General features: G+C 41.4%; 2 protein-coding genes across 2 annotated transcripts; both read left to right on the top strand.

Annotated features, from left to right (window-relative positions):
• The first annotated feature begins 243 nt into the window (after positions 1 to 243).
• On the top strand, positions 244 to 13,412 carry capn9 (calpain 9). The gene is made up of 20 exons (XM_070854773.1): positions 244 to 510; positions 1,460 to 1,529; positions 1,622 to 1,740; positions 2,889 to 3,022; positions 3,604 to 3,772; positions 3,869 to 3,952; positions 4,435 to 4,520; positions 5,534 to 5,611; positions 6,027 to 6,187; positions 6,350 to 6,507; positions 7,232 to 7,440; positions 7,789 to 7,825; positions 7,921 to 8,001; positions 9,046 to 9,103; positions 9,608 to 9,672; positions 9,899 to 9,967; positions 10,773 to 10,851; positions 11,481 to 11,597; positions 11,725 to 11,783; positions 13,165 to 13,412. The coding sequence occupies exons 1-20, from the start codon at positions 310 to 312 to the stop codon at positions 13,189 to 13,191; spliced, it is 2,061 nt and encodes a 686-aa protein (XP_070710874.1). The 5' UTR covers positions 244 to 309; the 3' UTR covers positions 13,192 to 13,412.
• Positions 13,413 to 14,080: 668 nt separating this feature from the next.
• ltv1 (LTV1 ribosome biogenesis factor) lies at positions 14,081 to 26,724 on the top strand. The gene is made up of 11 exons (XM_070827570.1): positions 14,081 to 14,241; positions 15,564 to 15,695; positions 16,309 to 16,515; positions 17,477 to 17,564; positions 18,396 to 18,528; positions 19,075 to 19,300; positions 21,793 to 21,920; positions 23,110 to 23,249; positions 23,659 to 23,711; positions 24,003 to 24,203; positions 25,116 to 26,724. Exons 1-11 carry the CDS (start codon positions 14,239 to 14,241, stop codon positions 25,227 to 25,229), a joined length of 1,425 nt encoding a protein of 474 aa, XP_070683671.1. The 5' UTR covers positions 14,081 to 14,238; the 3' UTR covers positions 25,230 to 26,724.
• Positions 26,725 to 27,145: the final 421 nt, after the last annotated feature.

Genomic DNA, 27,145 nt, shown 5'->3' with positions numbered 1-27,145 from the left:
CCTCAACTTTGTTCTTACAGTACAGTAAATGTCCACACTGACAGATTTGAAGCTCTTTATGAATCCTCACAGCTTCCAGCAGGCCGAGCCCAAACAGGGAGGGAGAGACAGGCAGGCAGCAGGGGCGAGGTTCACTGCCACAGGAGGACAAACCAGTTTCTGCCTGGAGGGTGTGTCCCTGTCCGGCCCTACCAACCCGACAGGCTCGTCGTCCCTGCATCAAACACACAGCAGGCGCCTGGCTCCATCACACACCACCTCACGTCTCCTTCTCTGCTCGCCGAGGTGCTTCACCCCCCCCAGAAGGAGATGCCTCTGCAGTCCACTTTAAATGGCAGGAGCGCCAGGAAGGCCGAGGACACCCAGTCGGACGGGAAGTCTTTTGAGCAGCTGAGGCAGGAGTGTCTGCAGAAGGGGGTCCTGTTCGAGGACCCGGACTTCCCCGCCGCGGACTCCTCGCTCTACTACAGCCAGAGCGTGCCGGTGCAGATTGAATGGAAGAGGCCCAAGGTATGCAGCCACACGTGACATCTTACAGTGTTTAGATTTCAGGCTTTAGGAGGCGGTCTGGTCAAAGCAGCATCCAAACATGTGAGCAGATTGTGCAAGAGAAGCGTCCAAACAGTCTAAATATGTGTCCTCTGAAGGCCAAACCTCCAGACCAGACCGGTTTTTGAAACGCTGAATGAATGAAATGTGGTGTTTTCTAAGTGAACTGCTTGTCTGATGAGTTTCTGTCACTGTGTTGTGATGGGTTTTAATATTCCACGTGATGAAGCTGCTCATATTCACTATTCTAATGTAAAGTCTGTGACACAGCCTGAATATATGATGCAGAGTGATGTTAAGGTACTGAAATCTATCTAGGAGTTAGTTTTATTGCTTTTAATACAAAATAAGCAATCAAATATTCATCCAGCCGTAGCTGCAAAACCGGTCCTGCTAGAAAACAGTGTAAATACAGTCACGTTTCCTCACTCTGAGCTCCGTACGCAGACTTTAGCCCCACACGCCTCAGTGTAACCTGCAGTAAAACAGCATGCACCTGCTCAGAAGTCGTTCCCAGAGGTTTGATTTTGCCTGTTTAAGACATTTCTGGAGGCTTTCTTGATGTTTTTCATCTAATCTTTACGATGTTCTTGCTTGTCGCATTGTCTCTTTGAATCTAAGATGTCTTTTTTTAGCTCACTTCCAGCATCTTTACCCCGTTAACCTGCCCTCAGCTGTGGAAAACTCACCGCTCACGCCTTTTACAGTGACTCCACATTTCTCTGTTGGGCGTGCCTTCAGAGTAAATGCTTCAGCTACCAGAGTTTGGTGTGTTTTTGTGTGTTGCAGGCTGATTAATATGCCTGGAATGTGAACACACCTATCAAAGGCACCTGTGTGACGTCTCAACTGTCTGTTTTGTCTTTTTTCCTTCTGAATAAACCAACCTGTTCCTTTCCTGTTTCCACAGGAGCTCTGCGACAACCCCAAGTTCATCGTCGGCGATGCAGACAGGACAGACATCTGCCAGGGACAGCTCGGTCGGTGCTTCACTTACCTGCACGAGTCTTTTTGTTTCTTTCCCGTGCGCCTTTCATTCATTTACCCATGATGCACCTGTTTGCCACCACAGGGGACTGCTGGCTCCTGGCAGCCATCGCATCCTTGACCCTTAAAAAAGACACCCTGGCGAGAGTCGTCCCCCACGACCAGGAGTTTGACCACAGATACGCCGGCATCTTTCACTTCCAGGTACACTGTCGTCTGATTGGCTGATGTGTCTCGTGCACTTCCTGATGGTCATCGGGACAAAATAACACTTTAAAAAACACAAAATCCCAAACAGATTCATGTAGAGTGGATGGGAATAACCATATGAAGCTCGCTGTGGCACATAGAGTCAATGAACCCTCCATCCATTAGCACCATCTTATATCCCATGATGCATCGCTGTAGATTAAACTACCTGACAGGATATAAAGGAGTTAAAACGACCGTAAACATCTACTGCAGTAAAATTTAACATCCACATTAATACAGCAGTCATGTTAAACCAGATATAACAGGAAAACACATTTTACTGCAACATGAGCACTTTTACTTTTCACTAAATGTTGCTGATAATTGAAAGCAAGCGTTTAAAGACAAATTCATGTTTTGCTAAATGTAGTTTTAGTCTAGAAATTGAATAAAAAAGACTAAACTATGCAGCATGAAGCGTTATCAGACCCCAAAGTGGAGATATTACAGCTTAAAGAGAAGTATTTTTTGGAAGCATGTTTAAAGATAAAGATAAACTTTATTGATCCCTCAGTGGGGAAATTTCACTGTTACTGCAGCTCAAAGGACATAAAGACATAAAACACACCGTTAAAGAAAGAGAAAATTAAATACACATAATATATACAGATAAACCGTATATACACAAAAAGAAACATTATATACACAGAATACAATAATTATAAAGAAACAACAGCAGGGTGGGACGGGATGGAAACATTATGAGGATAATTTACTTGACTGACAGGCGTCAGAAATGAAAACATAAAGTAGGAACGCAGTAAGTGAAACAGTTTGAAAGACAAAAAGGACAAAACAACAACAACAGCAGGACAATAAGAAGAATAGAGAGTTTCACACACTGCGCTAAAAGCCAAAGAATAAAAGTTTTTAGTTCAGGTGCAACAAAGACAAAAGCACGATCGCCTCTGGTGCTTCAGCCTCGATCTCGAGTGACCATGATGGGTTGTAAAAGGTCAGAGAGCTGCTGCATTCTGGCCGACACCAACATGGAGGACATTACAGGAGTTATATCCGTGTGTTATAGATCATTTGATAAATGAGCTGTAGGCAGAGGAAGAGCAGCATTTCAAGAGACATATTCTCTGTTTCCCTCTCAGTTCTGGCAGCACAACAAATGGCTGGACATTGTGGTGGACGACAGGCTGCCGTCGGTGAGAAATAAGCTCATCCTGCTTCACTCGGCCTCCAACAACGAGTTCTGGAGCGCTCTGCTGGAGAAAGCCTACGCCAAGTAATAAAAGAATATACTTTGTCTTTACGTCCACTCTCTGTTTCCTTTAAATTCACAATCATATCACAGTTTAACTCTGTAATTGACCTTTTTAAACCTCATATTGTGCATCTAATTAGTGATGTGTGCCAAAAAAACACACAAAACATCCAGATCTTTGTATTTTTATATCAAAATCTAATCATTTCCTCTTCATGTAAAGCAAAATATGACATATGCTCATATCAGTTTCAGCCAATACTATTGGTTCCATCCATCCATCCATCATATTAGTGTGTTGTTGGGTGTTTGCAACTTCAAACCCTCGTTCTGTTTCCCAAAAATATGGTGGTTACAGGTCTGCTAGCTCGAGTTTGTTCTCACCCACTTCTAAATTGCTTGCTGATGTCCAGCAGGGGGCGACTCCACTGGCTCCAAACAGAAGTCTGATTGGATGGAAGTCAATGAGAAAATGAGGCAACTTCTCTCCTGATTTATCAGCTCAGCGAAGTTTCTGAGTCTCAGTCTCTAGTTTACAGTCTTGGCTGTAAGTTACTGAAGTTGTAAGTTAAGTTTGCGATGTGTTGTCGTCTTGATTTTAGACTCCACGGCAGCTACGAGTCCCTGAAAGGCGGCAGCACCATGGAGGCCATGGAGGATTTTACCGGCGGCGTGGGAGAAGTATACGAAACCAAGAAAGCTCCAGACAACCTGTTCTCCATCATGAAGAAGGCCCTGGACAGAGGCTCCATGATGGGATGCTCTATTGATGTAAACACCTAAACCCCTTTTCTCACTGCTAACCCTCACCGAGGAGGTTTGGTGCCTCAGACCTTCTGTAGTAAAACTCTGTGGGTGTTTTTCCAGATCAGCAGCTCTGCAGAGTCCGAGGCCAAGACGACCACCGGCCTGGTGAAGGGACACGCGTACTCCATCACAGGCCTGGAGAAGGTAGGAGGCCAGATCTGGTTGAACTTTATGTATTTCTGCGCAGACTGACACATGAAATAAAGCACAAAACACAAATGGATTGAAGATTAAAGATGAAATTGTCAAATAATAGGAGACAAACCTCGTTCACAAGGAGCCTGAAGCATCTTTCTCACTTAAGACGCACATTAAGCGTCTTTTATAGCCTCTCCGACTAATAAAAGACGCCTCATGAGAAACAAGCGTCAAATACAGTTCGGTGAAAGGCTAAACCCAAAAAATGATTAAAAAATAAATCTTTCTTGCCGATTTAATCTCACAAGACGTCTAAAAAGTCACAAGGGAAAACGATAGAGAATTTCTAACAGAGATAAATCAAGATACTTTTAGTTCTTGTTGAGAATCAATTCTCTGTATGATATTTGAGACAAATTAGAAAAACTGTGAGAACAACAAAGCAAGCGAAGCCCCAAGCAATGTCGAACTGTTTCTGTGATTGTCAGGTGAATTACAGAGGAAGGACGGTCCAGCTGATCCGGGTCAGAAACCCCTGGGGTCAGGTCGAGTGGAACGGACCCTGGAGTGACAAGTAGGCACAGTACATGTGAAAAGACTAACTGCCCCTAACAGACACAAATCAACTCTCAAAGACTCGTAATGGCTGAGTTTGTAGTTTTTCACTGCTCTGCACTCCTTTTTCTTCTGTTTTGTGTTAGTTTGTGACTCTTTGTAGTTGTTTTATGTTTCCTTGCAGTCGTTTAGTGTCTTTAGTTTTGCATCTCTGTAGTTGTTTTTCTCTTTCTTTGTCATTTTGCATCCTTATAGTCATTTTGTTCTCGTTTCATGTGTCTCTGTGGTTGTTTTGTGTGTCTTTATAGTAATTTAGCATCTTTTTTACACCTTAATTGTCATTTTCCGTCTCTTTGTAGGTGATTTGCGTGTCTCTGTGGTTGTTTTCTGTCTCTTGGGTCATTTTGTGACTCTTTGTAGGTGTTCTACATCACTGTTGCTGTTTTGGGCTCATGCATCATCCGTGCATTCAGTTATTTCATGAAATCAAATGAAACAACTGTCCCTGTTTTTGTTTTGAAACTGGTAGATGACCAAAAGGTTCATGCACACCTTTAGTTTCTTGTAGGAGCGTAGGAGAACATGTCTAAAAGTTTTACCTGATGAAAATCTGGGGACCAAAACGTTGAATTACCAATGAAGTTTTTTTTGCCAGTAATAGAGAGGTGTGCTGGAGCTTCCTCTTCTATTTGACTGCTCTTTTGGTTTGTACCACATCTCTCTGACAGTGAAAGTATAATTTAAGAAGCTGGAAAACATTATAGGAAGTGATATTAACCTCACGGTCCTCAGTGTCCCCACTGGAGGTTAGACATAATATGGCCTGACTTCAGGTCCTTCATCAAACCGCCAAAATCACTTAAGATGTTAATACAGTGTGGAGCCTTTTCAAATTTCATAGTTAGGACATCAGTGCTACAGATTTAAGGTAGAAAAGTCACTTGTTTCTAAAAAAGTATTGGTTTTATTGCTTCTTTCTGATTCCTGCATGTTAAGGTCATAACAGATTGTTTTGTCTCGTGTCTGTTTCAGATCCTCAGAGTGGGATTACATTGACAGAGCGGACAAAAATCGCATCCTGCAGAATTCAGCAGAGGACGGGGAGTTCTGGTGAGTCCAAGTGATGAATTCAGTCCAGACTAAAGAGCTGGAAACCTGTTAACATTAGGACTGTACATCAAATATGACATTTGCATGCAGGGGTGTGAAATGTTGATAACGTCCACTGTAAAATAAAATAAAATTAAATTAAATTAAAAAAATTAAATTAAACTAAATTTAAAAAAATGTAATTAAACTAAATTTAAAAGAATTTAATTAAATTAAAAAAATCTAAAAATAAAATGAAATAAAATAAAATGAAATCAAATTTAAAAAAGAATGGTGTACAGTTATTACATTCACTTCAAATGAAATCTGCAGGAGCTCATGAGTTACATAAGCTTGCAAAGTGCAGTTGTGACAAAAATGTGACAAAAGGGAACTTGTATTTGAGAGATGACAGCGATGGTGTTTGTGACTCCAGGATGGAGTTTGACGACTTCAAGAGGAACTACGACCGGGTGGAGATCTGCAACATGACCCCGGACTCTCTGACCGACAACACAAAGCGCCACTGGGAGGTCAACATGTTTGAGGGAAGCTGGATCCGCGGCTCCACTGCTGGAGGCTGCAGGAACTACGTTGGTGAGATCCCCAAATGTTTTATTTATCCAACCACACTTTACTGCAGAATGAAGAAGTTTGGTTGCCTGGCAACATTTAAGATGATAGAAGGAAGTGCATGTCACCTCAGTTGGTGTTTGTGTCCCAAACTGCCCTCTGAAACTGTGCACCTTCAATCTGCAGACACATTTTGGACCAACCCGCAGTTCAAGCTGCAGCTGGAGGACGCTGACGACGACGACGACGTGTGCAGCGTTGTGATCGCTCTGATGCAGAAGAACAGGCGCAAACTGAGGAAGGAAGGCCTGGACATGGAGACCATCGGCTTTGCAGTGTACGAGGTCAGAAAGAAGCCTGTTTGAGCCTCAGAATGCTTCTTCAGGTGGTTTTCTTTCAACTGTGTCAACAGCATTTTATTCTGAATAAAGTAACTTGCAACAAGTTTTGAAATGTGTTTCCTGACAACTCGTCAGAGTAGTTTCTCAAACTTTCGGTCGCAGAAGCTTTCTACTCTTTTGACTATATTAAATTGGACTTATTTCAAATATAAAACATAACATAAAATACAATCTATGCACGATACACGTGTTTTTATCCTTACTGTAAGCACATCTATGTGCCAAAACATACATATTTTAAGTATGCAATAAGAATCCACTGAATATATGAGTATATAAATACATTTATCTGTAGTATTGGTAAAAAAGATTTTAAAAAAAAGACTGACTGGGTGCTCAAAGATATTAAATTTGTCTATTGAGGTTCAGATTTAGTCCTTGACTTTGGAAACAGCAGTCGACAAAACAACCTCATCTCAAGATGCATTTGGTGGCTGGTCTGGAGCTTCCAATCACACCGCTTGATCTTGACAAGAAATCTTAAAAATACAACTTAAAAAGATTTTAAAAAGTCCAGATTTGAACATCTATAATTCCAAGCAAAATCCATCTGCTGATGAAGATCATATGACACGATCCAAAGCTCCAGGAGGCTCCTAAATGGACCTTTAGGACCTTTAGCTAAATGAATAAATAGACTAAATGAATCTCCCGTCTGTCTGTTCAGGCTCCAGATGACGTGGACCAACTGGGGAAAGATTTCTTCCGCTACCATCCATCCAAAGCCCGCAGCAGGACCTACATCAACATGCGGGAGGTCTCAGAGCGCTTCACGCTGCCTCCGGGGAATTACCTGCTGGTCCCCACCACCTTCCCGCCCCACCATGAGGCCGACTTCCTCGTCAGGATCTTTTCTGAGAAAAGGGCTGGAGCTCTGTGAGTGCTCAGCTCTGTGCTGAGTTTGATAAACATTTAAATTCAACGCAATTTAACACCAACAACTGATATTTGAGGGGAAAAGTCATTCCTTTTCTTTTTGTTAGTAGTTTCTTTTTGTGGACATTTTATTTCTTCTTCTTTATCTTTTTATAAGTCAAACACACAATCAAGTTTGTCCAAGAATAATATGAGAGTATAAAGTGTCCATTGTTGGTCTACATGCAGCTTCAGTTCCTTTCCCAGTCTGTTAAGAGTAAAATCTTTGGGATAACATCAAATAATTGTTGAATGGTGACATTTCAAGATATTAAATTAAATTACCATTCATTTTCTTCTCCTCCGCAGGGAAATGGGGAGCAACGTTGACGCTGACCTTCCAGACGTAAGTAGATCACCCTGGAACTGATAATCGATCACTCGTTCAGTCAATCCAGCCGTCCGGTGCTGCGTGTGCTGATGCTGTGTTGTTTCCACCAGCCGCCCATGCCCAGCCCTCCGGAGGAGGAATCAGACGAGGAAAAAGGCCTGAGGAGGCTGTTTGAACAGCTGGCTGGTTCGGTAAGAAAACAGTTTCACACTTCACAACACTGGTGGAACAGTTTCAAGTGAACGTGCACCTGTAAACCTACATGAGCATATTAATCTTCTTTAAAAATAGTGGCGGCTGGGCTTTAGAGGTGTCGTCATCACAAATCTGTCCCAAATACATGGGCTGGTAGGGCCTTACTAAACCTGCTACTGGGTTCAGGAGGCTGTTATCAACCAGAACCCATATTTACATTTAGTGTTAGGCAGCAACTTACTCAGACTGTACGATAAGATACGATACGATACGATACGATACGATACGATACGATACGATACGACACGACACGACACGACACGATACGATACGATACGATACGATACGATATTCCTTTATTAGTCCCACAAATAAGAAATAGGCTCTAAAATAGCAGTTATCCTTTAAATAGCTTTTTGTGCATAACGAAACTTCACTTTTGCAACTAACACATGGATTTTAAGCCGAACCATCATCTTTTCCTAAATCTATTAAAATAGTTTTGATGCCTAAACATAAACAAAATGCAATTATTTCACAACGTTAAACACATTTATTATGTGATATCTGCCTTGTGGCCTGCTGGTAGGTGTCACTGGCAATGATGATAACAACTAATACAAGCAATTTAATGATAACAAGTGGATCGAGTGGTTTTTAAGACCTTTTTAACAGTTATTTTGTCTCAGGAGTTGGTGGAGACCAAACCGGAGCTCAAAGGAGAGCGAATGTTGGACTTAGATTCATCTGGTGGACACAAACAGTAGTCCGAACTAATGCTGCTTCGTGTCTGTTTGATGAGTAAATAGGAAACTGGTTGCTCACAGGTTTATTTTTTATATAAGGTGATATCAGGTTATAAAACCTGAGTTATAAAAAATATTATATTATTATATTACACTTTGCAACATGGTGAAAAATATTAATTTAAGGATAAACTGTAAACTTTATCCTTTTCATATACTGATATACTGCATTCATTCAGATGACCAGGTCTCTTACTGTATTCTGCATTGAAGTTCTCTTGTTAACTCGTGCAGGACGGGGCTATCTCTGTCAGAGAGCTCCAGCAGATGCTGAACGGCGTTCTGAGCAGACGTAAGTGAACAAAACTATGAAAGTACGCTGACGTCTTTTTGTCAGTTATTCTGTTTAGTTTCATTTCAAACATCTGGTGAGTCTGATGTGCTGCATGGCGTCCCTCAAGGGTCCATTCGAGATCCTCTTGTTTTTAATACTTCTGTTCTTCCATTGATTCTGCCATCATCTTATCTGTTATTATAGCTACGCTGGTGATTTAAACGTCTTTACTCTCTATTTCCTCATGACATGATTGCTCTTTGTTGCTCAAACACTTGACAGACATCAGGAAACACCCTGATAAACAAAGAAAACACTGACATTTAAGGCAGCAGGTCTGTTTAGATTGGAGATTGTGCTTCACAAATAACTTTAACTCTTGACTTAACTCATCTTTATTTTGTTATTTTATATTATCTAACGGTCAGAGTGACAATAATAGTCGAAATGACAAATATCATCATCATCAGTTGTCATTGTTTTGTTGAATGATGTTCACTGTTTTTTCTATTTTGTCTGTAGGAAAAGAGATCAAATTTGACGGCCTGAGTCTCAGCACCTGCCACAGTATTATCAACCTGATGGATGTATCCTTCCGCATTACTGACGTGTGATTTCAGGCTGCATAAGTAAAACTCACTTCACTTACGTACATACAGTATGATGGCTGCTGCATCAGTTATTCTGTTAGTCTTAAATTAATCCGATAACACAAAGTACACGACAGATTGGAAATGGCATTATGATTTTAAAATAATGGATAAACAGGTTAATGCGATGCTTTTTAAAGTCTTGGCCTTGACAGTAAACCAGGTGGACAACACAGGGAAGCTGGAGTTCCAAGAGTTCAAGGTCTTCTGGGAAAAGATGAAGAAGTGGATTGTAGGTGTTGATTTCTGTGGTGGAATAGCTCACATATTTTACTTTAAGTAAAAATAGAAATATCACAGTGGAGACAAACGGTTTACTTGAAGCATAACTCTGGTATTTTTAAATCTGGACCCTATTTTTACATATTTTTTACAAGTTTTGGAATTGGTCCAGTGGATCAACTCAGCTGGCATATGAGGCCTATTGAGGCATATGTTCCCGATCAAAGTGTGTCCACTAAAAGAGCTTGTTTGATCCACTGACAGGCTCAGAGTGTTATTCTAAGTGTGTGACAGCATCATGGAAAGGATCCCTACAGAGAGAGACCTGGAAGATCCTTTTGGTTTAACCACAAACAGCCGTTATATCGCTCTCTGCACACACACCAGACTACATTCACTAAAACAGGGATTTTAGCTCACAGAACACAGGAGTTGCTGTTCTACCACTTTCTTGATCCATTTGTTTTTTCATGTTGTTGTGTGTTACACATTTATTGTTTTGGAACAGAACTAACCCTTTAAAACAAAAACAAAATAGCCAATTGTGGCAGCGGTAGATCAGTGACTGACATATCTGCCCCAGTAAAATCCTTCTTTTAGTGAATGGAGTCTGGTGTGTGTGCAGAGAGCGATATAACGGCTGTTTGTGGTTAAACCAAAAGGATCTTCCAGGTCTCTCTCTGTAGGGATCCTTTCCATGATGCTGTCACACACTTTCCTTTGTTAACTGCTGTAAATCAGCTCTGGAGGTGGAAGTTTTGGGATTGTGGTTCTTTGCAGCTCAGACAGTTTCAGGTGAACTTCTGTTGTTGCAGATGCTCTTCTTGTCGTTCGACACCGACCGCTCAGGGAAGATGTCGTCCTACGAGCTTCGAATCGCTCTGAAAGCTGCAGGTGAGAATCGAAGGGATGCCGTTTGAACTATAAGCACACTTTATTTTTTACTTTATATAGTATTTTCTTATTTTAAAGCACCCAATAGACATGTTCTATTCACATATAAATATTAAACATTAGTTTAACTTATTGAACATCGATTTCAAAACACATGTAACTCTTGGTCCACTTACTAACCTTTACGGGAGCTTTCAAACAACATCTCACAGTCTTCCTTAGTGGATTGAGTCTCTGTTATAAATGAGGAAACTGCATTCACAAAGGAAGAACATGAGATGCAGTTGAAAGCGCCGCAAAAACCCAGGAAATAGACCTGAGATTTTTTTTTTGGAAAAGTTTGTCCAAAAGTGTGTTTGTTATATTACATTATATTATATTACATTATATTATATTATATTTTAGTGTCACAGAAAAAGTGGTTGTAAAAGTAGTTTTAATTGAGGCTGTAGCACTCAAAGTGATAAAAGGAGTATTGCAACAACTAATAGTGGTTGTAGCAGAAACAGCACTTCAGCCAATGAAAATAAGTCATTTGTTTTTTTGGGGAATTATTTAGTTAGTTAGTTTTTGGTGTCAATCTTGTGTATTTCAAAGTATTTGAAAGGTGCTGCTTTATTTCCATGAAGGCATGCAGCTGAACAACAGGCTCCTGCAGCTGGTCGGCCTGAGGTTCGCTGACAACGCCTACGACATCGACTTCGACGACTACCTCACCTGCATCGTCCGTCTGGAGAACATGTTCAGTGCGTAAAGCAAACACCATAGCTACATTAAAACGATCCCAGTAGAGGTTTATTTGGGTCAAAATCAACGTTTGGAAAGTTGTTTTCCACTTTGTGCTGACTGGAGCTGTTTCTCTGATCGATCCAGGAGCTTTCCAGGCTCTGGACGGAAACAAGAGGGGACGTGTGAAGATGAACATACTGCAGGTAAAAACAAATTCATGTAACACCACAACCTTTAAAGCTGGGAGAGGATGTTCACAGGAAAAGACTAAAGGAAATTTGAAAGAATTTGAAATATGCAGCCCTATATGCTGCTGCCCTCCTCCCACCAGCCAAGCGTGGGCATTAGCAGGCGCTTTGTCCGTGCAGGAAAATGAAGTTTGTACCTTTAAATGCTGTTTTACTGTATAGCTAGCGTTACCAGTGGACCTATAAAGCCCTTTGAGGTGGTATACTGTTGTTCAAGGCGCTAACGTTAGCTAGCATTACTATATTTATACATTATTTATATTTATATAACCATATATATATATATATATATTTATATTTTACTTTGTGTTTGAAGTTAATTCTTATTCTTAGTCTTTTGGAGCTGTGTGTAACAAAAAAGCAATTTCCCTTTGGGGATTATTAAAGGAATTCTGATTCTGATTCATTAGCTACATAAACGCTAAGTGGAATTAGCTGCAGCCTTTGAGGCTAAGCTATTAGTAGCTTTCAACATCGCCTGCTTTCAGGGTGAATCTACAAACCACTGCAACACCTTTAGATATGACAGGAAGAGGGAAGTTTGCAGTGTCAATCATCCAAATCATTATATGTCTTTACATAAACATGAACTTGAGTTAACAGCCGGGCGTCCAGGTAGCTCACCTGGTGGAGCGCATACCATTTAGGCGTAGACCGACCTGTGCTGCCTGTCATCCCCTCTTTCCTCTTGTCTTTCCTAGTTAATAAACCATGAAAAATGCCCCCAAAAGTCATAAAAAAAATACTAAAAAAGGAGAAAAAATTGAATTAGCCACAGCCACAAGCTTTTAGCTAGCATTGTGGTTAGCTGTAGGCTAAACTATTAGCCACAATCACCACTTGTTTTTATGCTAAATCTACGCACGTATCTTAACAAACCACGTCGACACATTTAGATATTACAGGAAAATGAAGTCAGCAGCTTCAGTTATGTGTCGTTACTTGAACATGAACTTGAATCAGTGGCTAACATTACGGCTAACATTACGGCTAACATTATGGCTAGCAGAAGCTAAACTGTTAGCATCATCCAACATGGCTCCTGTCACCTGGTGGGTTTACTAAAGCCTGAAAACAGTTTTGTGTGCGACCTCTTTGATCACAACATGCTGAAAGCTTCTTCTGGATTTCTTTGCCCAGTTAAACCAAAAGTAAACAGCTTTACCGTGAGCCGTTTGCTTCAGCTCACCTGAGGTTCGTGCAGGTGCTGTGATTATTCTGCATCTTTGTCCTCTTAATCCTCAAACACACTCAGCTTTTAATGATCCTGGGACTTGATTTAATTTCAGTGTTTATGTCTGACTGAACAAACCTTTGTGTTCTCTCCTGCTCTCAGTTCCTGATGCTGTCGATGAACGTCTGAGGAGACGCTGGAAGCAAACAGAAGCCGGCAGAAGAACAAAGCGAGTGCAGCCTGTTGGATTTTCAGATTATTATCATTAATCTGAATAATATGAGATTCTGTCTGTGCTGTAGTGTTGAATAAAACGGGGGGATAAAATGTTAAAATTTGCTGATTTACTCCTTTGGACAAAACACTGTTTAATTTTCTTTGTGAACTGGAATAAATTTTGAATAAATATCTGGTTTTTGTGATTCATCAAAATGTATTTTCATGGAACAATAATTATTATTTACCCTTTAAAACAAGAGGACATTACCACAAAAAGACAGAATAAGAAAAATACAGTAGTAATAATGTAATAATGATAAATATTTACACTATTCACACCTTTCACTCTTCATGGAAACACGTGTGCAGCATATTGATGAGTACGGTGAAATGAAAAATAAATAATTTTTGCACATGAAAATTAACACATTGCATTTGAAAATCTTGAAGCTATAATGGAAATTACATAAACATTTAATTAACTAATTTAAGGAAACAGAGGAAACTGACTGCTTTGTCGTCCCTTTATGCAGCCACTGCGCTTCCGTCCAGTCCAGCAGGTGGCGGTACTGCGCCTTTAAACTGGTTTTCTATTAATAGAGGAAGAACCTATGCCCTTTTGGACTATACCAACAATATATAATGTAGGAGTGATGCAACTACAGTGTACAATAATATGGATTATATTGTAAATATAAACATGCATATCGAATTACGGTCATTTATAGATTATTTACTTTATTTTTGTGTTAAGAATTAAACGTTATTACACGTGTTTTACATATAAAAAGATATTAATAACGATTTCACCCCCCTCCGTTCTTCTCTGAAGTGGTTCTTTCCAGGAAGGGCAGCAGCAGCAGCATGGTGAAGGGGAAACTAACGTGGATGAACAACAACAACCACAGTTTCTGGATTTAAACGGTTATTTGTCTCAACAGCTTTCTGCACTTCGAGGTTTTAGGATCTTTTCAAACTCGACTAGTTGAAGGAAACTTTCAGAAAGTCCGGAACAAAATGGTAAGATGACAATTCATAAAGCTAAGCTAGCCCTGTTAGCTAACTGTGGCTAACCACTCTGCTGTGTGTCCATGTAAAAAGACTCTACTGGGAGAAAATAATGTGTTTAACTAAATGTCAGTTTGTGTTGTAGGGACATGATTACATTTAGAAAGCTGCAGCCTTGATCGCTCTTGTTTTTGCAGCTGTTTTCTTCTCGACACTTAAAGTTATTTGGTTGAAAATGAAATTCTAACATTTGGAGGTTGTTGTCTTTAGCACCAGAGGTTCAGATTGAGATCCTTACCTACCCAAAGTTAGTTAACTTATAATGTGATGGTCATCCTACTCAGGTTTACACTGGAGGTGCAAACATTAAGTGTGGATTTAAATTCTGCACCTGAGATTTGGGGACACACACCAGATTCATGCAGAGGTTCTTTAATGGCACAGCTCATAATGAGGGGGTGTGTTAAAATGCCAGCTCAGGTACAGAAGCTGAAGTATTTAATGATGCATTTATGAAAGGAGAAATAGATAATAAAAAAAACCCTTCCTGAATGGTGTAATATGGATTAATGTGGAGCCATTTGAGCTGTTTGTGATTAAATAAAAAATGTGGGGTTCTTTGCTGATACACCTCTGACTGCTACTAATGGCTTCTTTAATTATTCATTAATCTGACAAGTGATGAATGTGACCTCACTGTCTGTTTAGTTGGTGCTACGGAGCTTTTGATCATGTTGCATGGTTTTCATCAGCATGTGGAGTTGTAACTGGCTGCTGATGAGGATTCAGAAGTGTCTTCAGTCTAAAATTAGCATTGAAACTTGACAGTTCAAGTTTTTAAATCAACAAAATTGTGAAAAATACAGTTAGTTAGTACAGGTGCTGGAAATTCTTAAATGTTCACTAATGTTTGAACATTACACACTAATATCTGACTGAAGAGATCACTTTTTAGATCCAAGTCCAAGTAAAACTAATTGATTTGAATACATTCAATTCACAGCTGTGAGGTGCTGGAAAAGCTTGAAAATGCACCTTGAAGTGCTTGAATTTGACTTTGGAAAATGTGTAGGAATCCTGGAAATACCCGTCACAGGTTCTCAGAGCCAAAGGTGATGAAAAAGTTTAAGTTCCAATGATGGGAAACAAAGAAGAGCATCAAAGCGTCACATTTGAGAAGCTGAAATCAGAGAATGTTTAGCATATTTGCTTTATAAGTGACCTTTTTGAATCGATGAGCTGGTGCTGACCTTCTCCTGGAGGAGGTCAGTGTCAGGATGCTCTTCAGCTTGGTGTTGAGATGCACCATTCACCTCTGTGTTTGCCTCCTGCAGCCTCATCGAAAGAAGAAGTCGTTCATCGAAAAGAAGAAGGCCGTGACCTTTCACCTCGTCCACAGGAGTCAGAAGGACCCGCTGGCTGCAGATGAGAAAGCCCCCCAGCACGTCCTCCTGCCCACCGCCAAGGTACCGGCTAGCTGTGTGGTCTTTTAGTAAACATCATCTTCCTCTCGGTGTCCTGTTGTGCTCGTTAAGCAGCCAATTAGTTACCATAGCAACGTCCATGGCAGGGTCCAGTGAAGTACAGCGACGTGCAGTTTAGTTGAAAGTTACTTGCTTCGTCTTTAATGATTATTTCCTTGTTACCAACTGTATTTCTAGTTCATGACGTTAGCAGACCAGGTGGGTTGATGTACGTTACACGAATATTGTGTCAAATCTTTTAAAGACACCAAAGTCACACAACAACACAAACACACTAACTGATGCAGCAGCTCCTGTGTTCTGTTCTCTAAAATCCCTGTTTTAGTGAATGTAGTCTGGTGTGTGTGCTGTTTGTGGTTAAACCAAGAGGATCTTCCAGGTCTCTCTCTGTAGGGATCCTTTTAGTGGACCTACTGTGATCAGGAGCGTTAGCGTTTGCTGGCTGAGGTGATCTACTGGACTTTTTGTACCCATCATTCATTTAAACACCAAAATGAGGTTTAAACATACTGAAGTTTTCCTTTAATTAATCCAACAATGTTTGGTTTTAAAAGTGATCTGTCTAATGTGACACAGTGATTTTGATATTTCTCAGGCAGAAGTGGAGAAGAGGCGCGAGGAGCAGAGGGAGTACGGCGTGTTCTTCGACGATGACTACAACTACCTGCAGCACCTGAAGGAGGCGTCCGGTGTGAATGAGCTGGTGGCGGCCGGCCCCTCGCACGCCGAGCGGCAAGTTCTTCATCTCCTCGATGAAGATGAGGAGAACGAGGAGGACGGTCACGCGGTGAAGGCCGTTCCTGTAAGTTTACACTGAAGAGTTTCACAGAGCTGGAAAGGTTTCCGATGCTACATTTGTCTTTTTTCTAAACTTCAGTTTGTTCCACTGTTTGTGCTCCGGTTTGGAGGACGTGTTTCACCGTGACCTCGGTGAAGTTTGGTGGAAAGTTTAACTCTGGATCAACAAAGTACTGGATAGTTTTTGTGTTAATGGCACCACCAAGTCAAGCATTTTTACCTTCATCTAATTATATCCATATGATTATAATATCCCTGATGATGATGATGATGATGATAATAATAATCCCTGAATTGTGAAACACATAAAATAATGTCTTAGTCCAACTTTTGCTGCTTTTCTTAGTGATTCTAACAGGACCCCAAATGACTGAATTAAATCCAAATTGAAGCTTTTTTTCAGTATAATTTAAGTAGATTTTGTACATAGAACTGGTTATATATAGAGGTAAAATCCCACCGAGAGCGTCTGTGTCTCGTTCAGGCTGCTGGAGCTGATCTTTTTTTTTGGTGAGAGTTTTTAACATCATGGAGGACCAGAGGTTCATCTTGAATGTCGAGAAACACTTTGACTTTAGCTGCTGTCTGTAGCTGCAGCACAACAAAGCAGGAAACACATCCAAGAAACACATTTTAAAGCGGCAGAAGAAGAAGAAACGCAGCCTGTTTGATCCTGTTAGAAGCAAGAAAATCACTGGAAAATTATGAAATTAACAAAATCTGAGCAAGTCAACTGATCAGCGAGGCCAAACGCTCCTGAAGCTCCTGAAGCGCTCCTGAAGCTCCTGAAGCTCCTGAAGTGCTCCCGCTGGGACGTGAAGCCACAGGAAGGACGGAGCCCAGTGGGATTTTCAGGGTTGGACGTGTTTTGCACAAAGCAACAATCTGACTTTTATCTGAAAGAAAACGACGAGAACGAACAAAAGCTCAGCTCTGAAACGATTTCTGTTGTGTTTGATGAACAGGCAGCTTCCATCAACCTGCCGTCTTCAGTGTTCGCCTCAGAGTTTGAGGAGGAGGTGGGACTTCTGAACAAAGCAGCTCCCGTCTCAGGTAATCAGCCGCTCACCTTTTAGAAAGACATCAACTACTTTATGACAACACAGTCTGGGAAAAAACTACAGCTGTAATCATTTCACCATCAGTTTATATACTTTACATTTTATTCTGTGACTTAGAGCCTTAAAGGGAACCTTGTGCTTGTTCCAGACAGGATTGTATCCTGACTGTTTTATTTGGAAACAGACGATGTTAAACTGTTGCTGCGTTTAGAGGAAGGATGATATTTAGCTGCTTCAGGGTTTTGTTGCATCATTTTATCATTATTGTTAAGTCAGTTATTTATTTGAATGCACACCGAGCTGGATGAGGAGGATGCAAGCGTCACGGAGGAATGTTTGTTTGTGCATGATGCCCACATGGCAGTGATATGAAGCCGGTTAAAGATCTAATCTAAAAATCAGCTTCTTTTTATTTATTTTGTGCTTAAAAAGTCAACTGATGCATCAAACGCTTCCTTTTCTGTGGGCGCTCACAGAGCCTGAGGCAGAGAGCAGAGACAGCTGTGACGCCTGTCATCTCTGATGAGTTTAGTGTTTGTCAAGCCAAGCCTGACTGCTGAAGCTGCTTTATAGTGCAGGTAATGATTAGGATCAAACAATTAAAGTTAATATGAACAGCTGGTGGAATAAACAAAGTGACACTAAACTAATCTAACACTGAATTAACTGGGTATGAAGTTCTGTAAACTTTATTTCTTGCAGTGATAGTAAACATTTAGCTTCCAGAGTGTGAACACTTCTGGTTTAGGTACCTTGAATGTGCTCCAGTCTTCCTCTTAAAGAGCCACACAAACCATCCGAGAGCTTCTTCTCTGTCCCTCAGGACCTCGGCTCGACATGGACCCCGACATCGTGGCCGCTCTCGACGAAGACTTTGACTACGACGACCCCGACAACCTGCTGGACGACGACTTCATCATCAGAGCCAACAGCGGGAGCGGAGCGACGGACATGAAGTGAGAACTTTAATTCATTCGACGGCTTCATCATTTGAGTGATTCTAAAATATTTTGGCACCGTTATTTTTGCTGGTCCCCCCCCCCCCCCCCCCCCCATGGCCCCAACTTGCAACACCGACATACAACTCAAGAACGATGTCTGAGCTTTCTGCTGCAAAAAGGATGACTTCTTCATCCATCATAGTTTTTAATTTAGATCGATTTAAGCAGGAACATACAAACAGCTCCTCCTGTGGCGGGGGGGAGCCGGCCGGCCACCTTTATAAGGTTAAAATACATATAAAAAGTGTCTAAACATAATCAATAACAATAAAATTCAATATATCTTAATCCTGTCTTGCTGCATTAACTGGAAACTATTTCACTTATTGATTGTTTGATGAGAATTTCCACCAATAACAGACTGTGCCTTTAATTGCAAAGCTGCTAAAGCTAAAGAATAGTGGATGCAGTTCCAGGCAGAAACACGATTAATAGGATTATTCAGTGTGTTTGTCCAGCAGATACAGAATGAAAGGACATTTACCTGTTTACCTGTGACAGAGGTGATGAGGGGGAGGACGACGAGTGGGAGGACACGGACGACGAAGGCGACTTCGACTCTGAAGGTGGGATTTCGGGCGACGAGGACTCGGAGGAGGGCGGCCGCGGGCGAGAGTTTCTGTTCATGGACGAGGAGACGAAGAGTCGGTTCACGGAGTACTCGATGACGTCGTCGGTGATGAGGAGGAACGAGCAGCTCACCCTGCTGGACGACCGCTTCGAGAAGGTGAACGCCTGCTTTTTGTCTTTTGTCTTTTGTCTGATGACTTCCAACAGCTTCAGGTACGCTCAGCGGGATCTACATTAAAGCCGGCGGAGGAACGAACCCGAGTGCTTTGACTCGATTGCTGTGCCTCAATACAAAGTCAAGTCACTTGTACTTTAAGAAAAGAGACTTTATTTTAACAACAGAGGAGAAATAAAGTAAAAGAATTAGTGCAAAAACAGGTGATAATAAATATAAATGCAAAAATCTGAGAGAAAATATAAGATAATTAATTAATTAACTATTTTATATTCCCACATTTACTATTATTATTATTATTTATTCCTCTATTCCTCGTGCTTAGATTGTTTCTCTACTAGTTACTAGGCCGTGGGACTAATAAAGGAATATTTAATCTAATCTGATATGATCTTCGAGTGTCTCAAATTCAACTGTGAACTGAAAATTGATTGAAATGAGCTTTTGATTTGAACCTTTGCAGACAAAAGCAGGTCTGACGATTCCTCTGTGTATTTATTTATTTTTTTTCTTTGTCTCTTCACCTGCCTGCCTGCGTGTGTCTAAATATAAAAAATACCAGCAGAACTGGAAAATCCTCTGTTTCCCGAAGCCTCTGGTGTGGCAGCGTTCAGCCTCGTATAAACAGACACGTGTAAAGACGACGTCTCCAACAGTCATCAGTGTCTCTCTCTCTTCTGTCGTCGTGTTTTGGTGTCAACTAAAATGTTATTATTATATTCTAGTTAAGTATTTGGACCCAGAGGCTGCAGGGAATGTGTCATGTTGTCGTTAATGCTGTCGGTCCAGTAGGCACATTTCTGTTCTGCCACACGGCACCGAAACCAGAAGTCCGTTCAGCCGTGAGAGGCTTTAGACTTTAGACACACTCCTAGTTTTCTTTTCTCCTCAGTCGTGTGTTTTGTTTTGATGAGTCTGCTGCAGATGGAATTTCCCTCCTGTGGAGATAATTAAGGAGTTCTTTTCTATTCTATTCTGTTCTATTCTATTCTGTTCTGTTCTGTTCTGTTCTGTTCTGTTCTATTCTATTCTATTCTATTCTATTCTATTCTATTCTATTCTATTCTATTCTGTTCTGTTCTGTTCTGTTCTGTTCTGTTCTGTTCTGTTCTGTTCTGTTCTGTTCTGTTCTGTTCTATTCTATTCTATTCTATTCTATTCTATTCTATTCTATTCTATTCTATTCTATTCTATTCTATTCTATTCTATTCTGTTCTGTTCTGTTCTGTTCTGTTCTGTTCTGTTCTGTTCTGTTCTGTTCTATTCTATTCTATTCTATTCTATTCTGTTCTGTTCTCTCCTCTCCTCTCCTCTCCTCTCCTCTCCTCTCCTCTCCTCTCCTTCTCTCCTCTCCTCCTCTTCTCTCCTCTCCTCTTCTCTTCTCTTCTCTTCTCTTCTCTTCTCTTCTCTTCTCTTCTCTTCTCTTCTCTTCTCTTCTCTCCTTCTCTCCTCCTCTCCTCTCCTCTCCTCTCCTCTCCTCTTCTCTTCTCTTCTCTTCTCTTCTCTTCTCTTCTCTTCTCTTCTCTTCTCTTCTTCTCTTCTCTTCTCTCCTTCTCTCCTCCTCTCCTCTCCTCTCCTCTCCTCTCCTCTTCTCTTCTCTTCTCTTCTCTTCTCTCCTTCTCTTCTCCTCTCCTCTCCTCTCCTCTTCTCTTCTCTTCTCTTCTCTTCTCTTCTCTTCTCCTCTTCTCTTCTCTTCTCTTCTCTCCTTCTCTCCTCCTCTCCTCTCCTCTCCTCTTCTCTTCTCTTCTCTTCTCTTCTCTCCTTCTCTCCTCCTCTCCTCTCCTCTCCTCTCCTCTCCTCTTCTCTTCTCTTCTCTTCTCTTCTCTCCTTCTCTTCTCCTCTCCTCTCCTCTCCTCTCCTCTCCTCTTCTCTTCTCTTCTCTTCTCTTCTCTCCTTCTCTTCTCCTCTCCTCTCCTCTCCTCTTCTCTTCTCTTCTCTTCTCTTCTCTTCTCTTCTCTTCTCCTCTTCTCTTCTCTTCTCTTCTCTCCTTCTCTCCTCCTCTCCTCTCCTCTCCTCTCCTCTCCTCTCCTCTCCTCTCCTCTCCTCTATCTTATAGGAGAACTGTTAAACATGTAGATGACAGCTGTCGGGGTATAAAACCAATGATCTGTTAATCTTTTAACACTCGATAGTCTATCAATAGTACTGATGATCCACTTCTGCTGCTAAATTTCCCGGCCGTGCGACTAATAAAGGGATATTTCATCTAATCTAATACTAAGAAATGAGGTCTGATGATTCGTCCTTGTGTTTTTATTTCAGTAGTGAAAGAAAAAGTTTAAATAGAAAATGGAACCGTTATTCTCCTAATGATAATAACGATGATAATCCTAATAGTGGTTGTTTTTGTAATTGTATTTAAAGTAATATTTAAAAAAAACAACCACTAAAAGCAGTAAAGGTTAGAACTGTGATGATGCAGACAAATCCAGCTCTGGACCGGTTGGATTATTTTGTGTTGTCGTCGTTTCCAGTTTTACGAGCAGTTCGATGACGATGAGATCGGCGCTCTGGACAACGCCGAGCTGGAGGGCTTCATCGTGCCGGACAGCGCCCGTCTGGAGGAGGTCATCAAAGACTACTTCATCCAGAAGGAGAAGGAGTGAGTTAGTTCTGTCCTCGTGTCCTCTGATTCAGTTAAAGGTTGTATTTTTAAACTGGGGCTCCATATTAATACATATTTTCAGTTCAAAATGATAAAAAAAAAGTGTTTAAAGTTGCTTTAAACTGGCTGCAACATCATCCTTTGTTCATTTGATCCACGGACAGGCTCAGAGTGTTACTCTAAGTGTGTGACAGCATCATGGAAAGGATCCCTACAGAGAGAGCCCATCATTTCTGTATAGCGACATTTAAAAATATAGTTTACAAAGTGCTTTGACAGACAAAGCGAAACAGGATACTGAAGGAGCAAAATAACAGCAGAGAGCCGAACAAAAGCGAAGATAATAATGAATTTAAGACGAGGAAGAGAGGAAAAGACAAATAAGGGCAATAATAAAAACAATGAAAATGATAGATAGATAGATTGCTCTTCTTTCTGCTGCCTTGATCAATTATTTTGTGTTATTGTGTGACTTTAACATCAAGTCCCCAGTTGTTCTGTTCTCTAAAATCCCTGTTTTAGTGAATGTAGTCTGGTGTGTGTGCTGTTTGTGGTTAAACCAAAAGGATCTTCCAGGTCTCTCTCTGTAGGGATCCTTTCCATGATGCTGTCACACACTTAGAATAACACTCTGAGCCTGTCAGTGGATCAAACAAGCTCTTTTAGTGGATCTACTGCATTATATCACTCTGTTCAAAACAACCAGACTCCATAGGCAAAATCAGTCATTTTACCTCACCAAACCCAGATGTTGCTGGTCTCCTGCTGCCTCCATCAGTTACTTTGTTTGTGTTATTATATGATATTGGAGTTTTAAATGGTTAGTTCAGATCAAACACAACATTTTTGTAACACACAGTAACACAAACAGACTAACTGACAGAGGCAGCGATAGACCAGAAACATCTGGGTTCTGTGAGCTAAAATCCCTGTTTTAGTGAATGGAGTCTGGTGTGTGTGCAGAGAGCGATATAACGGCTGTTTGTGGTTAAACCAAAAGGATCTTCCAGGTCTCTCTCTGTAGGGATCCTTTCCATGATGCTGTCACACACTTAGAATAACACTCTGAGCCTGTCAGTGGATCAAACAAGCTCTTTTAGTGGACCTACTGTGATCAGGTGCAGTTGTCCTAAAAAGCACCAGAGGTCTCAGCCAACCGTCTAATTTGTGTTTTGTTTGGGTTCAGGTACCAGAGGCCTGATGACTTGGGCCCCAGAGAGCTGCCTGTGGTGAAGGAGGAGGAGGAAGACGAGGAGGAGGAAGAGCAGATGGAAACTGTTGTCATCCAGGCTCCAGAAGAGAAGTGGGACTGTGAAACCATCATCAGTGAGTTTGATTTCCTCTTTAAGGTCACTTTGCTGTAAAGTTTATAGATCTAAACAGGTTTATGAGCTGTAACATCGTCCCTCTGCATCGGTGGAGTCAGAGAACAGGACTCTGATAAGAAAAAGGTGGACTAGAGTGTGTTTATCTGTTGGCTGAGTCCTTTCAGATTAACTGGGGGCCGAAGGTCACAGTCTCACCTGTTTATCTGCTCCAGTGCAGTAAAACATGTGTCAACTCCTGCAGTAATAAAACACAGATAAATGTCAGAAGTGCTGTGTGAAAGTTGAATGCTCCTAGTAGAGTTCAATAAAGTGTTTGTACAGCAGCTTTGATAGATGAAGAAGAAAAAGTCATTGAGACAACTTGATATAATGTTCAGTGTTTAATGTGATGTTTTATGTGTCTGCAGGCACGTACTCCAACATATATAACCGCCCCAAAGTCATCCCAGAGCCACCAAAGGTATGAAAAGACTTTTACCTGCTATTAAATGTGAAAATTCTGCAGCTAAACAGGAGGAAGTTCCTGTTTTTCCACTTCAAGTCACGACAATATTCAAAATAAACAAAGTCAGAAAGAAGCAAACAAATACTATTATGTTTTATGTTTATGTTCTAAAATGAAGACGTGTACAGTGTTTTAAAAGAAGAGGATGTAAAGACAAGAGTGTGCAAATGTTCATGGGGTTAGAACAACGTAGAGGCCGAAATAAGATTTGAATCGACCCCCTTTTTTTGTTAACTGTGCGCTCAGACGAAGCCGATCCGGGTGTCCGGTAAGACGGGAATCCCTCTGGACGTCCTCCCTGAGAGAGGCCTGACCGCCAAGCAGGCGGAGCGCATGGCGAGGATCAACGACTCGGACCTGCCTCGCGTCTCCACCCAGCCCCGCGACAAGCAGGAGGGCAAAGAGGAGAGGAAAGCCAGGAAACAGGCCATCAAGGAAGAACGCAAGGTGAGAGAGAGAGTAGATTCTTTAAAAGGGTCATTCAGGGATCTACAAACTATCCTCCTGTTCTCTGGAGTTAGTCCAGTAGATCACCTCGTGAAACAGGCTGCACTGTAATCCTTAGAACCACTAAAAGAGCTTGTTTGATCCACTGACAGGCTCAGAGTGTTATTCTCAGTGTGTGACAGCATCATGGAAAGGATCCCTACAGAGAGAGACCTGGAAGATCCTTTTGGTTTAACCACAAACAGCCGTTATATCGCTCTCTGCACACACACCAGACTACATTCACTAAAACAGGGATTTTAGAGAACAGAGCACAGGAGCTGCTGGTCTGCTGCTGCCTCGGTTGGTTAGTTTGTTTGTAGAATTTTGCGTTAAACAAATATTGTTTTGGATCCAAACTAACTATTTGAAACACCAAAGTCACACACAAATGCAAACAAGCAACCGGTCGAGGCAGTGGCTGACCAGCAACTGCTGCGTAAAATTGCTGTTTTCCTCAATGGAGTCTGGTGGCTTTGAAGAGTGCGGTCTATCTCTGTAGGGATCCTTTCCACAATGTTGTCAGACAGCTGGAGTAACAATCTGAGCAGCGTCGCAGCCCATTTCGTGGCTGCCAGCTGAGGTGATCTTCTGGATTAACTCTTTAAAAGCTTTTGTTCCAAACAGCCATTTCAACCCAACAAATATGTAAAAATTACATGAACATGAGTTAGCTCAGTCAGAGGTTTTATGTCAGTGATTTATTACACCAGAGGTCATTCAGTGTTTACTCTGCAAACACGACAACCTGGATCCAAATATTTACCCAAAGAAGAGCATCATTAGTACTGTTTGTTTTTTTTTTAATGGTTAAGACATGAAAGTATTTGTGCTGTACAGTGTGTTAGATTCTGTGTGTGTGTGTTTCAACAGGAGAGGAGAGTGGAGAAGAAAGCCAACAAGGTGGCGTTCAAGGAGGAGAAAGTGCGGCAGGAGAAGCAGATGCTGAACCTGAGAACGAACGTTCAAGGCTTGAAGCTTTCGTAGCCGACAGCCGACTCTCCCCCCCCGCCCCCCCAGGCCCGCACAGACTCAATAACACGCTGCTCCTCACTTCTGCTGATAAAACAGCCCCCAGCAGGACTGACGGAGTGCTGAGAGGCTCCGGACTCTCATTTAAGAAGCAAAACTGACTTTAGTCTACGGTAAACCAGCTCAGATCATCGTGTTGTAACCACAGACTGTGTAAAGGGAGAGTACGTAGCCTCTCAAAGTGCCTTAAGCCTGCGCTCTCTCTAGTGTCCAGCAGGGGGCGACTGCAAACAGAAGTCTGATTGGATGGAAGTCAATGAGGCGACTTCTCTCCTGATTTATCAGCTCAGTGAACAGTTTCTGCTCTCAGTCTCTAGTTTACAGTCTTCTTCAGCACAGCAGGACGTTCATGTAGTAAATCATGGTCCCATTTAGAGGAAGATACACCAGGAAGAGGAGGGGCGGGGCTTTAAATTAACCAATCAGAGGCAGATGGCGACGGCCAAAACTCTTAAATGCAGTCTGTGGTTATAACAGTGTGAAACCCAGGAGTACTGAAGGCTGGGTGTCAAACCAGAAGTGCTTTCAAAGCACAGAGAAGTAATAAAAAATGTTTCCACGTTCTCAGATCTGTGCCTGTCAGACTTTGATCAGAGTGAACGATTAACAGTCAAAGTGATCCACTGCATAGATCCTCAGCAAAGATTCAGCCGGGTGAAGCGCCGTCATCATCAAACCTGCTCGCACACATCTCATTCTCTGATCACATCCTGATTTGAAATCCAAATTTTGACGTCACTCTTCTGCCCGGTTAGCTCTGTTCTGTCCTCTGTTGGCTTTAGGGGCAGGAAACAGTCCGTCACCATGGTAACACAGCAAATTTACACCTCTGTTTTTCGTAGCGATGATACAAATCAGGGATTGTCTCCTAAGTTTGGAGTTCTATTTAACGTTCACTTCAAATATCCTCCTTTATTTTCAACCTAATCTGGCGTTTCGGCTCAACGGTCACTGATTTAAACCAACAATCTTATCAATATTTAAATTAAACGATCCCTTTGCCATATTTGTTTGCGTCCTGGCGTCTCTCATCACATTCCAACTCTGTAAACTTTATTTTTCACAATTGCAGTTATAAAAATAACAGTTTAGATGTGATGGTGAAGTCTGAGTTTGGAAATGTGCTTGAATTTTACTCCGTTATCAAACAGCTGTATTGATCCCGAGAAGTAAGATTAGTGTGTTATCAGCACAGCTGTGAATAATCATTTGATGATTGATGACCGGTGAAGTCCACTTCAGCTGCTTTAGTTTCAGTTTTGTTGTGAACACCTGTGCTTTTTGTCCAACAGTCCCGTCGGTGAACATCGGAGGTTTTCTGCTCTTTGTGCTGAAATTAGACAAATTATTCCTTTTAACATTCAAGACTTTCGGCTTCTGTTTGTTAAATGGAGAACGGTTTTTTGAGAGGGGAAACATTCTTCTATCGCTCACAAACACATTAATAATAAAAAAGAGTTTTGGTATCTGAGCCAGAACTCAGCTCTGATATCATCACGACCAGCTCTACAAACACTTTGTCATCTTTGGAGTTCACTAAGCAAATAATACTGTTCAAATCTCTTATTAAGAACAGTTAAATGAGATTAGTGTGTGAGTTTATGACTGTAGTTTCCCCACAGGTGACACTCCTTCCTCTCACGCAAGCAGCACAAATGTGTCTGATAAAAACTTGGTTCAAGGCCACTTTGTTCGACAGACTCACATCTGGTGTTGGTGTTAGCAGCTGGAGTAGTGACTGAGAAAGAGAATTATTGTAAAATGAGTTTTTACTTTAATATTATCAGGATAATGGTCAAGCAGGAGGATACACATTTCCACAATTAAAAAAAAAACAAAGTAATGTAAACAAACCTGATCATCTCACTGAG

The sequence above is a fragment of the Pempheris klunzingeri genome, chromosome 3 (assembly GCF_042242105.1).
Source record: "Pempheris klunzingeri isolate RE-2024b chromosome 3, fPemKlu1.hap1, whole genome shotgun sequence".
Classification (NCBI taxonomy): Eukaryota; Metazoa; Chordata; class Actinopteri; order Acropomatiformes; family Pempheridae; genus Pempheris; species Pempheris klunzingeri.
The sequence above is the reverse complement of the archived record's forward strand: the minus strand, read 5'-3'. Positions and strand labels throughout refer to the sequence as shown.